The sequence below is a fragment of the Alexandromys fortis genome, unplaced genomic scaffold (assembly GCF_014885135.2).
Source record: "Alexandromys fortis isolate MF-2015 unplaced genomic scaffold, M_Fortis_MF-2015_v1.1 scaffold_8_1_9099942, whole genome shotgun sequence".
In the NCBI taxonomy this organism is placed as follows: domain Eukaryota; kingdom Metazoa; phylum Chordata; class Mammalia; order Rodentia; family Cricetidae; genus Alexandromys; species Alexandromys fortis.
In genome coordinates, this window is record NW_026067898.1 from 1,808,034 (window position 1) to 1,824,281 (window position 16,248).

The window sequence follows — 16,248 nt, forward strand, 5'->3', positions numbered from 1 at the left end:
CACTTTCCATATACTGAGAATAAATATGCTCTCTTTTGAGAAAAAATCTGGACATTTTACAAGGTATGGGGTACATGTGATTCAGTCATTGCCAACTGCTCTGTTGTCTAAGGGCACCCTTACCGTGATGGGTTGGATATGTTCAAGTGCAGAGACCTTCACAGGCTTAGCTATTGAAGGAAGCATATTACTGTGAAACTGGTGCCTATCTAAATTCCTTCATGACTAGGATATGGTAGCAAATGTTTCTATTCCTTCCCACACAAAGGAAATAGCTCAGTTGCCATCCTTCAATAGCTCATTCATCCCCCAAAGAAGCACATATATTTCTGTGGAACTAACAGAATGGGTATTGCTAATACACAGTTTACTGATGGTTCTTCAACCACTGATGGAACCAAAACTAATGGAAAATGGCAAGCCTATAGAGCAGGGATGGGATGGCCAATACTGAGGAAGGAAACACAAAATCAGGGCAGTGCTATCAGCTATAAGACAAACAATTAGGAAAGCAAAATGAAAACCTCTGTCTTCTCCAATGCATAGTACATGTCCAATGGTATAGTTATAAGGTCATCAAACTAGAAAACCACTAACTGGCAGATAAATGGCAGGAATAGCTAATCATTGGGGCATGAATGGAGATGGTGTCACCTAGCAGAACTTAGTAAAGACAGCAAATTTTATGTAGCTCATACAGACATGATAGAAAAATATCCAAAATAATGAAATAGTGGATAAATTGGCATCATGTTTAATTAAGACTAGAATATTAAAATTCACCAGGGAACAAATTGAGAATAATTCAGCAAGAAAGATAGATTACACATAAGAAAAACTTGAAAGTTTACCCCTAACATTAAACAATAAAAGGAAAATGGAGAACCAATTTAAACCAGACAACCCTATGAGAATAACTATTATAAGGAACCCATAGCCAGGTAATGGTTCACACCTTTAATCTTAGCACTTGCAAAGGAGAGGCAGGCACATAAGAATTACAATGATTTAAATTTAAAACATACTTGCAAAATGCAGGCTGAAATTCAAAGTGCATGTCTTTGTGATCTAAAAATAAGTACACTCAAACATTGAATTTATATGTAAAGAAATATATATATATATACTGTCATATATACTAAGGTGTATTTAGTTTCAAAATTTCAAAAGATATTTTTATTTAAAAGACAAATCTTTTTCTTTTGCCAAAAAAAAAAATTGCCCTAAAGGTAAAACATGCCAAAAAGGAACCCCCAGAGTTTGGGTTGAGGTAGGGTTTTGATTTTTATCTTTCCAAGAGAATAAAACATTCTGACTGAAGAATCCAGAATCCAGTGAACACTGGACAAGTGAAACATCTAACCCCCCACCCCCAACTCCTGCGCAAAAGAGTAAATTAGCCAAGTGGTATCACCTACCTCCAGCAGGCAGGCCTGAAATCCCAATTTGGAGTCCCAGAGTAGTGACCCCAAAATTCAGGTTCAGATTACAATCTGCTCAGGACATTTACATCATGAGTTCAGATCAGACTGATACATTTTACAGAACCTTGAACTCAAAAATACTTAATCCTTGAACTACCAAATACAGCCTAGCTGGACATTGTGGAAAGCTCGGCCGAGTAGCTTCATTATTGTAAACAGCTTTGCTGTGTTAGGGCTGAAATCCGTTCCTTTTTATTAGGACAAAACTAGGGAACTTTTACAGGATATTCGATCACTCTGTGAGCCTCAGGATTACATTACTTACTGGAAATAAAATTGTGTCTAGTTCTGGTGTAACTCAGCCCTACCCCACACCTTTAATCCAAGAGCTTTCTGCTTGAGTGCTGTACACAGGATTACAAAGCCAACAATAGGCCAGGAGGCAGAGCATCAACCAGCTGATAGGAAATGAAGCTAGGATTAAACCATAAGTAAGGTGGAGTCAGGAGGATGGATAGAGAGATGAGCAGCAAGTGGAAATGAGTAGACTTGAGCTGAAATTTTTGTTGTTCAAGATGGCCTAGGAGAAAGCCCTCTTTCTGGGATGTCAGTGGAGCAAGAAGGACAGCCAGGGACTTTCTCTGCCTCCCTGAGCTAGCAGACTTCCACCCCAGCATGTGGCTCTTGAGTCTTTATTGGTAAAATTGAACATATGAGATTTAGTTACAAACAACAAAGACCTAGACAATAATTTTCTTTTTGTTTTCAGTGCTACGGGTTGGACCTAGATCTTAACACAAGCTGTGTCACAATCTGACTTTCCACAGATTTCGAACTTTTGTATATCTTAGACACATATTTGGATTCGTCCTGTTTACACTAAGCTCTCTATGAATGTCCAGCAAATATTTATAGCCTCAAACAGATATTCATTTAATAAATAAGATTGAATGTCCCCAAGAAGTGTCTCTTTTTCATTTTCTATCCAGCTACCAGTTCTAGGTTTCTCTGTATTAAATACTTAAATTTCATGTTCAGTTGATTATTTTCCCTATGCTATGGATCTACAGGCTTATGCAGATAATGACTCTAGCATGCTTTGCTAGACAGTCAAGGTGCAACCCAGAACAGAGTGTATGAGGTTGTCTACCCTTCCAAGTTTCTGGGAGTCACCTTTTGTCACCTACCTTATATTGTAACTTCTCCCTAGAAGACGGTTCTGCTAAGCTTTTGGAGGAGGCCATGTCAAGCTCGGCAACAGCTCTTTTCACATGTGTCTTGTTAGGCTCCACCGTCTGGTTTTCAGTTGTTTCAATACTGTCAATATTTTCCCCGGATGTGGGGTGACAGCATTTACTTAGTGCTAGGAACTTTCTCAGGCTGCTGGTGCTCGTGGTTGTCTTGGGAGACACGACTTGGGTTTCTAAGTGTTTCACAACCTTTGCGGCATGACCTCCAGCTGTTTCCCTGAAACACTGGTGTCCGACAACCTCTCCTAAGACAATTTCCTCTTCATCAGACACTGTGTCCTCTTTGAAGCTAGTTTCTGAAGCTTTTTGGCTAATGTCGTGAGCTACTAAGCGAATGATGAGCTCTTTTTTGTTGTGGATGTCTTTCAAAAGCTCTACTCTGGTGACATCAGGCCTTCTTACGTTTTGAAATGAATTCCTGCCAACAGCCTGGAATTGAAAGTACAATTAAGTATTAAAAATAAACGTGTCAATCTCTTTTCTTATATTACTTTGTGCCATTGCTATGTTTCATGATTTCTAACTTCAATCTAGCAAATACTTTCAAATTTCACATACTGGCATATTTTCATTATTTCAAAAGAAGAAAATAGATAAAAATCATACGCAATGCCAGTTTGTATCTAACATTTTTACATTAAGATGATACTACCCCGTTGTAATTTATTCCAAATATCCAGTCTAACAGAATAATTTAAGCTCTATATTTTATTATAAAATAAATATATTGTTTTCTATTTTTGCAATTCCCTCCAAAATTGTTTTAGAACTACATAATTAACTTTTTGTTTCTAATAAGTAATCTTATAAAAATCTAGACATTCATTTTTAAGGAAGAGGCAGGATTTTAGTGGATTCTAATTATAAAGGCAATGACCCATTAGGATTGTGGTCTTTAGATTATTTATTTTCACTCCATAATCACATTGTTTTTTTTGTTTAAAATAAGTAAATCTTTTCTTTTTATAATTCATTTAAATCCCAATTATTTTTTAATATAGAATAATTCAAGAAAAAGTAATTATAACTCAGTAACCAAATTATTCCTTTTTGGTGGCCTTTTCTATATCACAGAAGCTATAAGTTAATTTATAATTAATCTTCAGCTCAACCTTCATTTTCAGCTTTCCAAACCACATTTTCAAGTTACGATATTAAAATGATATCTTCTGTGGGAATAAACTATTTAGAAGCAAATCTTGAAAAATTCAAAATAATCAACTCTATTATTTGTAAAAAAATTATTAGTAAGGTTAGAAAATCCAAATATATGCAATATAGTTTGGGGATTGTTATTGCAGGCAGTTTAAATGAAAAGCATGGCGTCGTTAAGCAGAATACTGAGCCATGAGATAAAACCAAGTGCCTAAAGTACCTGACCTCACACACAGACTGTTTTCTGTCCCTTTGTTGACAGAAGACATGCTCACAATCAGATTGGCAGGTACGATTTCTGTCCGAGTTCCATGAGGCAGCTGGTTGTTTATTTTCCTGGTATTACTGCTGCCACTATTATCAAATGGATTTTTCTCTACTCACAAGGAAAATGGCATTCGTGTTTAAAAACCCACTGTGATTGAAAGTTGGTAGTCAGGAAAAAAATGTTCTGGATGGTTTATAGATAATTAAAGTTTATTTTAGTAATATTTTATAGGATGATCATAGAAATTTTACAGTCAGGGAATGTCTTACGTATGATTAACTTATTATGGGCTGTTAAGTAATTTTTTCAATATTTATTTATTTATTTTGGTTTTTCGAGACAGGGTTTCTCTGTGGTTTTGGAGCCTGTCCTGGAACTAGCTCTTGTAGACCAGGCTGGTCTCGAACTCACAGAGATCCGCCTGCCTCTGCCTCCCGAGTGCTGGGATTAAAGGCGCGTGCCACCACCGCCTGGCTAATTTTCTATATTATACTGGAAAAAATTGAAGTATTTTTTTCTCCAGAGAAAATAGTTTTATATTGGTTCAGTGCCATGGCACAGAACACATTCATAAAAAAAATGTACACATTCAATGTAAGGAATTTGAAAAGAACCTTCATGTCAGGAATGGGTTACATTTTATTGAACTGTTCACCCAAGGGGTCTTATAGGATCCTTCAAATATCGCAGGCTATTGATAAGCCTATTGGGTACCCTCTGTAACTTGACAGCAAAGTGCTATTGCTCTAGACATCACATACATACGTCTTCAAACATGGAGAGAGAGGGCCAGTGCCTACTGAAGGAGAAAAGTAGTTATATCATCCAGCTACAAACCCTGGGCCCTACACCAGTGATCTTACTGTAAGATATACGGTTGTTGTAATGGCACAAAAGTTATTGATGTGGGATTCCCCTCTGTATGCTGTGAATACCATTGGTGAATAAAGAAACTGCTTTAGCCTGTTGATAGGGCAGAACTTAGGTAGGAGGGGAAAACTAAACTGAATGCTAGGAGGAAGAAGGTGGAGTCTGAGAGAAGCCATGTAGCCCCACCACAAGCAGATGCTGGAACCAGTAAGCTACTGCCCCGTGGCAATACACAGATTAATGGAGATGGGTTAAATTAATATGTAAGAGCTAGCTGATAAGAAGTTTGAGTTAATAGGCCAGGCAATGATTTAATTAATACAGTCTCTGTGTAGTTATTTCAGGGCTGAGCAGCCGGGAACCAACAAGTGGCCTTCCTCCAACAAGTTATAGCAATAAATAAACCAATTTTTGATTGGATGTAAATCCAATCAAATGAGATAGAACCCAGATCTGAAACTGTTCAAGTGATTTAAGACCTGACACCAGAGAGATCTTTGGCCTAGGGAAAATCCAGTTGCTATTATTCTGTAAAGGAAGACAATTAGATGGTTTCTCATGACATATTGCTACAGATGAGTATGCCTCATTCATCCCTCATCAGAGAGTAATCCTCTTGGCAGTTAACACAGAGACTCACAACTAGAAAATGCACAGAAACTAAGAGACTTTGTAGCACTGAGTTCTAAAAGTCATGTCTTTAGCAAACCCCTACCTGTAAGGCCCAGGTATCTATGGGGAGAGGAGAGGGAAAGACTGTTCAGAGTCAAAGGTGGTGGATGGTTGCAAGGAAATGGCATCTTCTAGATGCAACACAGTAAGTCTGTTACACATATGAATTCACAGAGTGAGGCCGCATGCACAAGTTCAAATACAACAAAACTCCAGTGTTGAGAAGAGGAAGTGGATACATAGTACCACTCCTCAGCAAGAAGCTATCTGCAATTAGTAACATGCTGGGAAAGGGAAAATCAGTTTTTTCTAAAAGAAAGTCACTACGTGTATCAACCATTCCCCAGGGCAAGCTTTATGACCAGGAGTCATTTTTGCATGTTGTTTGTTGTTTGTTTTGGTATGTTTTGTCTTATGGTTTTCTTTCTGTTTCTTTGTTTTTTAAGATAGAAGAGAGAGAAAGAAAGAATATGAATTAGGGTGAATATGGAGGAATTGAGGATACAAGAGGAACTGGGACAAGGATGTGAATAAAATGTACTACATAAAAGAATTGAAATAAAAATAATAAAAAATATAGTACTACAGTGCCCTAAATAAATGGCTTTTAATAAATGTTCTTAAAATATTCTAAATATAACTATATTCCAGTTGTTCTAGTTTTAATAAAGATCCCTAGTTATGTTTCCTTGCTTCAAAGAGGGGATTATCTTATGAAAACTAGCCTTAGGCCTTTAGTGTGAAATAGGGAAATGACAGGGCCAGTCCTTGAAAATCCTGACTGTAGAGATGAACCGCTGTAACCCATTCCCTGTGTGGCTGACAGAAATAACAAGTTTATCTTTCTTTATATCTAGGGGGAAAAAAAGGAAATCATAGACCTGGCTCACTGTTGGCCCATTTCCTCCATTGCCGCGATACTTACCTCTAAGGGTTTTACATCTAGCCGTCCTGTCCTGTCCAATGAGATGCGTCTTTCTTTCTGTCTTGTTCCTAATTCAGACACGTCTGTGGAAGAGTGACCTTTTCCACTTATGGAAGCTCTTCTCAGCTCTGCTATGCTATATCCAGTTCTCTTTATACAGTCCATCTTAAGTGTTTCCAGAGGCTGAGTCTTCATAGAAATAACTGCTAAGTGTTCAGAGATGATATTTGGATCTATTTTCAGTGGTTTATTTCCGACATGTGGAATTATTCTAACAGGAAGTTCATCTTCTAATACATCATCTGACTCTTTGTCAGAGTCAGAGTTCATTTGTGCAGCATGCTTTTGTGCTTTTTCAATGATTCGATTTGTGTCTAGATCTCCAAAAGCAGCAACGTAAGAACTCTTGGTGCTAACCCTGCATGAAGGAACGTTCGAAACTCCATCAACAATTAAGCTAGCAACTTTCTTAGGGAAGGACTTCTTTGTATCTTTCACATCGTAGATCTCATTATGCGTTCCAGATTGTTTTATTATATTATTGTAAACAGACTCAATAACCTGAGAAATCATTTCAATGTTTTCTGAATCTAAAGATTGTTCTTCAGAATTAGAATCCACAAGACTGATGTTACTTCTGGAAATTTCAGCTGTTACAGATTTTGTCAACTGAGATGCAATTTTATTTAACTCAGGCTTCGTTAAATTGTCTCTGTCTTTGCTTGCAACACCGGGACGCTTTACTAGTTTAGCCAAAAACAAAGCCAAAGCTTCCTCCAAAGCTCTGGAGTCTAACATTAAATCTTTTATAGATGAAGATTTTTTCTGAGACTTAAGTTCATCAATAATTTTCACCACCTTTTCCATAATTTTGACAGCTTCCAAAACTAATTCAGAACTTGAGAGTTCTTCATCTGCTTGAGGTTGAAATTCAGAATTGGAAATCTCCTTCACCATTAACGTACCTATTATGTCAGAAAGGACATTACTCTTCCCCTTTAAGTCTTCAAATACAGATGTAGGAGAGCCAGAGTGTTTTAAAAGGTTAGTATAAACAGAATCAGCTACCTTTTCAATCATTGCATCGTCCGCTAAAGGCACAGGTTCTGATTCCTTGGCAGGTTTTACAACTTTGATCTTACTTTTGGAGATGCATTCTTGGATGGACTTTAATATTTTTGAGCTTATTTTTTGCATTTCAGTTTCTTGAGATTTAGTTCTTTCTGTACACATTTTTGGAAACACCAATAAGAGCTTTGATAAGAATTTTACAGCAATTGCTTCTATTACGTTATAAGACAGTTTACAAGGACGTCGTGGCTGTGACGGAGTAGTTAAGGCAACATTGGTGAGAATATTTTCAACAACATTGTCCACTTCTGCACACTGATATGGAGTCAGCTCACCACCGAAATAGTTCTGTAACTGATTGCCGGCCACTTCTCGTAGGACTAAATCAACCACAGTTTTTGAAAGGAGTTTGCATCCACTAACTATACAGTCTTGGATAGTTTCCTGTGATCCAAACTGTGGCAAAAGATTATTATAAATTGTCTGAACCACCAGTTGAATAATTTCATCATCATTTGGATGCAGGGATTCTACATACTGTATAATCATATCTTCATTTTTGGCAATCTCTTCTGCAACCGTACTTACTAACTTCATTTGAAGGAAGTCAAGTTGTGTCGAAAAATTCGGTTGAGATATTTTTGTTTTGACATTGGATAGCTTTGAAAACACTTTCGCTAAAAGAGCTGAAATCACATCATCCAAAAATTTAAAAGGCAACTTTATGGTGTATGGAGATGAGGTTTGACATTCCTTACTGACTGTTTGCACTACCTTCTGTACCTTTTCCTCAACATCTTTTGTTTCCAGAGGCACGCATGCTGAAGCTGGTACCTCATCAGAAAATATCAAGTTAAGCTGATGCTGAAAAATTTCACTTATCACTGTGCTGGTTAGCCTTTTTGCTAGATTTGCCCCATTGCTGTTGATGTTCTTGCAAATAGACTCTTGAGATGTACATTCCTTTAAAACATCGCAAACACAAGAGTGCACGATTTTATTGACAATTGATTTTTCAATTGATGGCATTCTCTCTACGGAAGGCATCTTGTCAGAAGAGGATCGTTCAGCTGTTTTATGCACACTTGGCACCTTATCCACAGTTTCATTATTCGTGCTGGATGATGGTACATCTATACTTGCTTCTTTAGACCCAGCAGGTAACGTATGAACTGATGATTCTTTAATTGCTTGTGAGATAATCTCAGTTCCCTTCTCTGGCCTAAACACCTTGATTTCTGCATCTGAGAACTGCTTCAGCATTGAGTCAATGAGTCTCATGGCTGTGTCATAAAGTTCATCTTGATTTGGCTTATCACTTTGATCTGGCACTCTATCATGTGTTTTTGTTTCTGCTGGTGATGTAAATACTAGCTTGTCCACCATTTCAGTGATGACATCTTCTAGAAACTTAGCAGGGATAATTGTAGGTTTACTTCCTGACGAGGATGGCGGATGGTCTGTTTTTTTAGGTTGACTTTTAATCTCTTTCTCTCTTTCTACCTCACCCTCGTCTTTTCGTTTAGCTTCAGTTTCTTCACTTGCTTTCTTTTTAGGAGCAATATCTTTGCTGACTGGTGGGGATCTATCCTTTGCTGTAACAGGCTGTGCAGAATCTTGAAGTATCAGCAAAGTTTTATCACCTAGGAGGCTTTTGCTGTATATCGGTCTGGAGATGTCCAAGGGCTCTTGAGAAGATATTATTAAAACATTATCATAAATGTTCTCAATGACATTCTGAACGCGTTCAGTTTCTGAATACGGTTCTTCATTGACATTCACTTCATCTACAGACCTCATTCTTTCTTCCTTGACTGGCTGCTGGGCTGTTTTTCCAATTTTTTCTGTCATTGTCTCTTTGCTCTCACTCTTGGGCTTGTCATCTGTGTTCTCCACACTTTTACTGGTATTGTCCACTTTCCTTTCATTGTCTGTTACAAAATCTGATCCATGGACCTCTTTCTCAGAAATGTTATCAACAGTAGCAGTAGCAACCGAATAATGGGTGTATATTTCAATCATCTGCCCCTGCTCATTGATTAGAACTAAATTCTCTTTTTCAGTTTGACTACTTTTACATATGTCTGTCAAAGGTTCAGCCTGAGTTTCCTTACTTTTCACACTGGTCGCGGGAGACATAGCTTTTGAGGCAGCCTCGTGTTCTTGAGTGGCAGATTTTGGTTTGTTTTCAGCATCTTTCTTTGTATCTGTGACATCTGCAGTTGATCCTGACATCAGGTTGATGATATTGCTTTTCATAATGGTAGTTATACAGTTAAGCATTGCACTTTTGGTTTCATCTTTTCTCATTGATAAGTCTTTAGCCAGAGCAAGCTGGGTCTGCTTTAAGGATCTACTAATCTGCATGGAGGTTTTCCGTGGTAGACGCTGAACCCTTTGACTGATACTTTCTGGATCTAGAAATGAAAAGAAAGTTGAACACCAGTCTCCTGAAAGTAGTGGCTGAATCTTGAATGCAGAGATTGCCTTTTGTGCTAAAGAAGAAACCATTTCTATAACAATCTTACCATTGTCACTTTTCTGAATTCCATCAGATCCCAATTTCCCTATGAACTGATCGTAAACAAAATTAGATATCTCATCGACTGTCTCCTTCCCAATCGGTGGGAACGAAAATATTTCTTCAGCATGTGGTAAAACCTTGATTTCACTTTTCCTGAACTCCCGTATGAGAGAGTTTGCGAAGTTGATAGCTAAGTTCACAATTTCTGGCTCTGGCATATCCCTTTTCCTAGAATCTTCGGTAAGACTTGCAAAAGAACAGAATTTGTGAGCAAGGTCAACAATGACATCTTCTAAAAACGCAGCTGAAAACAGTGAAGGCTGAGCCTTCTCTTTCCCAGACTTAGCAACAACAGAAGTTTTGCCATAATCAGCTAAGTTACCAGCAGGTGGGCCTTCACCATATAAAAATGGTCGCAAATGATGATCCATGATTTCTTTAATAATGAAACCAGCTATTTTACTGAGAAATGAGCCTCCCTTTTTCTGTGACCCTTTCTGTATTTCGGCTTGGAATTCAGAGTTTTTCAAAATATTATTACATATTGAATCAATGAAGTTGTCAGTAGTTCCCACTGCAGTCTCCTCTTCAGTGGCAAATCTGATCTCATGTTCAGAAATTTCTTTTAAAATCTCCTCAGTCAGTTTTGAAGCTGCAGCCATGAATTCGTCAGCATCATCTGGCCCATCCTCTCCCTCCTTTAGTTTGTCTGTAGTTTCATCTGAAGGGAAGATATTTGCTAAAAGCTTATAAATCATATTTTCTATCAGAGAAGAAGGAAGCACTGTCATGCATGATGGCAAGGCACTGGTATCCTTCAAGATGACATTGAGCACATTTTTTATGATATTTTCAGTTCGAGGGAAAGAGTAGGAAGAAGGCATTAATTCCCCTGAAACTAATGACTGCACCTGATAGTCATAAATTTCTTCCAGTATAAAATGATATATTTTTCTTCCAAAACAAGTAGTGTCATTTTGTATAGCCCTATGTAGTTGAATCTGTGATTTATATTCATCTAATATATTTTCATAAACTGAGTTGACCGTTTTTTGAACCATTTCTTTATATGTCTCTGAAAGCCATAGACTCTTATCCAAATTTTCTGCAAGTAAAATTTCGGATGTAGTGAACTCTAAAATAATTGATTTTACTAATGTTGTAACAAGGTCCATTATTTTGGTTATAGCTCTCTCTGGGGTTTCATCAGCCAAGGAGTTCTGTATGAATGACTGAAGAATATTGCATAAAAGCTCAGAAATTACCTCCTCCAAAAAGACAGCAGAGTTCACAATGAAAGACAATTCTCTTTGCTTAGGGTTTGTTGCTTTCTTCTTGCGGGGTTGAGCAACTGAAGCTGAAAGAAAGCTTTTATCTCCCGATAAGAAGGACTGTAGATGATGATTGAAGATCTCTTTTATTATAAAACTTGCTATTTTTGAGACAGGTATGCTACTTATACCTTTTTTATCTTTTGTAAGAGACTGGTATAGATTCGAATGAGAAAGATCAGCGTAAATGGAGTCAACCATCGACTGTATGTCTTTTTCTGAAATCATACTTTGCTTCTCATTTCCATGTTTTACAATGCATATTGCATGTTTTGAAATTATTGACATGATTTCATTTATCAGTTTCATGACTGTGTTACTTAAGTTTGATGGAGGAGTATCAGAAGGCCCGGCACTGGAACGTGTTGGGCTTATCTGTGATAGAAGTTGAGTGACTATTTTTTCTAAATGAATATGCGAGAGCATCGTAGTATATATTGTTGATGCTTGCCTTCGGAATCTTGACTTACTAATATCATAATGGACTCTATTTACCAAAACATTTTGACTAAGTTTGGAATGTAAACTTAAAGGCAGATTTGCTACAAGATCTGGTGGAATTTGGAAGTCAAAAATTTCAGTCAGAATAATTTTGGTTATCCGGCCAGCCAATGCCTTTGTGTCATTTAGAAAATCTTTATGAGGCATTATTTCCATTTCATATTCTTCTAAAACTTTGCTGTACACAGTGTCAATAATGTTCTTGAGTACATCGCTCCTTACTGCGGAAATACACAGCCGTTCCTCAGCATTCTCGATAGTTGTAACCTGGGCTTTTGAAAATTCCTCTGTTATCCAATATAGGAGAGCTTCAGCTTTATCAAACAAAACAGCTTCTGAATTTCTTGTTGACTCCACTTGTACAATGCCAACCACTCTGTGAAATATTTTGCTTACGACTCCAGAGACCACATCTTCCAAAAATGTTGACGAATAAGCACTAGCGTAAGTTAGTTGCTGCTTGTCGGCGAACCGTTTGGACGCTGGAGCGGATGATTGCCTCTTTTCCAGGAATGGCTGAAGATGCTGTTCACAGACATATTTAATAATCAAACCTGCAATTTTATCGATGAAAACATCATTACTTTTGGTGATATTTTGTTCCAATGATTCTTGAGAATCGGAGTTTTCTAAAATATTTGTGGAAACAGAATCAACAAGATGGCGAACATCATCTTCTGAGTAAAAGGACTTGGCTGCCTCTTCATCTTTCGAAAATCTAATTTCATGTTGGGAAATCTTTGTTCTAATATCACTGATCAGATTGGAAGCAATTTCATTAAAATTTACTGCTTTATCTTTTGGAGCTCCTATATGTGAAACCGTTTTAGAAAAAGGGAAAACTTTAGATAACAGTGTGCTGACCATATCGTCTAAAAATGTGTATGGTAGCAATGTATTATATGGAGGTAGACTCTGGTTTGACTTACTGCATTTAATGATGTTACCAAGAGCATTATAAAAAGTATTATCAGCCACTGAATTAGAATAAGAAGCAGCTGACAAATCTCCAGAAAACAGTGGGTGAAGAAGGTAGTCTGAAATAGCTGCTGTGATTAATTTGGTAATATTTTCCACAAAAGCATCACTATTTTCAGACTCGTCAATGTCAGGATCTAGCCCATGCTGCTTCAGAACATTTCTATATATCGAGGTGACAAGTTCATCTACCATATCTGCATCACTAAATGGAAAAGATGATTGCTTATCGCATAGAATAGGAATCTTAGCTTGGTCTAAATGGTTATTTACCGAGTTTACTATTTTTTGGGTCATATTTTCCAGTTCAGCCTTAATATTAGGCTTAGGACTAAAAATCTTTGAGAAAACTCTGGTAACAATTTCCCTTATGAATTTATCAGCGTTAATGCCAAAAGAGGATGACTTCTGCAGTTTGTGAGACTCTACAACTTCATTGAGAACTTGTTTGACCATATAAGATACGTCATCCAGCGGAGTTTTTGGGCGAGGTAAATTCTCTCCACATAAAAATGGCTGAAGATGGTTTTCAATAATCTCTTGGATAATAAAACTGGCTATTTGGTCAATCATAATTGGACTTCGGCTAATTATATTCTTTTGTATTAAATCAAGAGAACCAGACATTTTAAAAATATTTCTGTAAACAGAATCTACCATCTTTTGGAGGTTTTTATCTGTGTGGAGATTTTGGTCATCACAGATGGTAAACCAGATTTTATGTTTTGAAATGGCTGACATAACCTTATTTGTTATACAGTTGGACATTTCATCAAAATCTGAACTCATTATACATTGTTTTTTCAAAGATGAAGGCTTAATAGGCAGGGGAAGAATTTGAGCTAAAAGTCTTCTGATAACATATTCTAAAAATGAGTGCGGTAACATAGTGCTATAACCCTTTGAAGAAACAGGTTCAGAAATAAATTTCCTTAGATTATTTTGAAGTTTATGTAGTATGATTCCAGCATTGAGCGTATGATATGAATTTGATTTGAGCTTTCCCTTGAAGCAAGATGGAAGCTGGTAGTCTACAATCTCTAACAATATTCTATTAGACATTTGTCCAGCTACTGAAGGATTATCATATGGCAGATTATTACCACATGTTATTTGAAATTCATATTGCTGTAAAACGTCATAATAAATAGAATCAACAATCTTAGTAACACATCCTTTATGTGCTGATGGGAAATAGAGCCTTTCTTCAGGATATCTTAGAACAGTAATTTGAGCATCATTTAAGTCATTCACTACATTGCTGATAAGCGATGTATTTATCTCATTGAGCCAGGTTTCAGTGATGTTCGTATTTTTCCTCCACAATGAGGTAGACAGCTTAAAAAATAATTCTGAGATTATGTCCTCCAAAAATGTGGCTGAATATACACCGCCATTTACACCTCTTTGGCATAGCTTATGAAAGTCTACTGCGTTCATTCCCCTTGATTCTTGTCTTCCAGGAAGTGGTAAAGAGAAAGGTTTTACAGCATGTTGTTTGCCACACGGTGCCTGCATTTTAAAGCTAGTTGCACTGGGATTATTCAAGGACCTGCTCAAAACATTATTGTCATAGCTCACAAATCCTACATGGCCATTAGTTTGTCCCAATTCTAGGAATTCACTCCTTTTTGCTTTGGGGTAAAAAGGCTGTATTTCTCCTGTTTTGTAGTTCATGCATTTGTTTTCAAAAGGAGCTTGTTGAAAACCATGCGATAGCTTATCCATCAAAGATTTAACCAAACTGTGGGATACAACATTCAGTATATGATCTGATGATAATACATCTTGATCCATGTCTGCCAGGTTTTCCAAAACATCTGACATGTAATCTCCTTGAAATTGTTCATAGTCCATTGGTGCCTTACAATAATCAAAACCTTTACCTTGAGCACTTCGAAGTAATTTTACATGTTGGCATTCTTCTGCTAGTTCACGAGAAAGAGAACTATCTTCAAGAAATGCAGTGCCCGTGAATTTTTCTAGAAGTGTTCTAATAAGTTTCTCACACACAATATTGAGAAGAAAAATTGATTTGGGGGAAAGCCCTAGATTATTTGTAAGTATTCTATTACCTTGTTGATTATTTGAGGTAAGACATGTTCTAGCTAGTTTACCAGAACTCATACCCCCATCTGGAAATTCATCTGGTAAAAATAAATCTAAAACAATATTAAAGACTTCATTGACAACTTCTTTGGATTCATGAGATTTTAGGTTACCAACCAGACTGTTTAACCTACATGTGAGGTAATTTAATTTATTTCTTTGAGCAAGGTAGTCAGTTAGGTGAGGACATGATTCCCAGTCTCTGGCGTCTATCTGACTTTCCATGGTATTGGCTTTGCAGAAAAGGGGCACACTATTTTGAAATGTTGAATATGGTTTGTTTCTTACATTCTTTTCAAAATGGCGATTTATTCCTAGTCCTTTCGACAATACAAAAATCACTCCTTTTAAGAGATCTTGAAAGATATCATCAAAGTCAGAAGAAGTCAAACCTGGACAGAACCTGTACTTGGGTTTTATGGAAGCCTGAAACGCCTTGTCAACACTTATAATGTTACCATTAGAAAGAATGTCAATAATAACTTCAAAAATACTTAAAGCGAGTTCTCCAATGGAAACGGACCTGCTCTTATACACTTGAGAATGAATTGAGATATATTTGTTAGATATTACATCTTGGATTTCCCATGCTTTGTCTTTGATATCCTTTTTGGTGCCATCAGAAATGTTTGAAATCAAGTAGCAGATGACTGAGTCAGAGAGATGTTCACAAAACTGATACATTGAAGAGTTACTATATATGCTTTTTAGAGGCTCTTTTGAGTTATAATTTTTCTTTGGAAATGAAGAAACGTGAGACAAGTTCTCCTCGGTTAAAACTAAAAAATAAATGTAAAAGGAAACATAAGCATTTTTTTTACAATGGATTAAAGAAAATTAAGGATATTCAATAGATTGACAATTTATCTTGCTCCTATTAAAGTAAAAGGTAAAACGTAATAAATAAAGAAGTAGGAGTTTCCTTAAATATTTCACAATTGTGAAATCTTAGTCTTAGCCAATATATTGAGAAAAACGGGTCTTCCATATTCAAAATTCTAAGTCATGGGTTGATGTCTGCCTTGACTGTGTATGGACACTAAGAGAACAGATGTTTCAGGTTTGCTGAAACATCCTGCCGTAGCTCCATGAAATGATTATTTAAAAGTATATCAAATCAAAATATTTGCTGCATTTTACTTGTAAGTCTAAAGATTTGTGTTACTCTAT

The 16,248-nt window shown here is 36.7% G+C and overlaps 1 protein-coding gene across 1 annotated transcript in view; it reads right to left on the reverse strand.

The window, feature by feature from the left end:
- Positions 1 to 16,248, reverse strand: part of Fsip2 (fibrous sheath interacting protein 2) — a 64,858-nt gene that overhangs the window by 10,644 nt on the left and 37,966 nt on the right. The window contains exons 18-19 of the mRNA XM_050119425.1: positions 6,565 to 15,857; positions 2,612 to 3,103 (exon numbers count right to left, since the gene is read on the reverse strand). Of these exons, the coding sequence (XP_049975382.1) occupies positions 2,612 to 3,103; positions 6,565 to 15,857 (9,785 nt within the window). The remainder of the gene's footprint in view (positions 1 to 2,611; positions 3,104 to 6,564; positions 15,858 to 16,248) is intronic.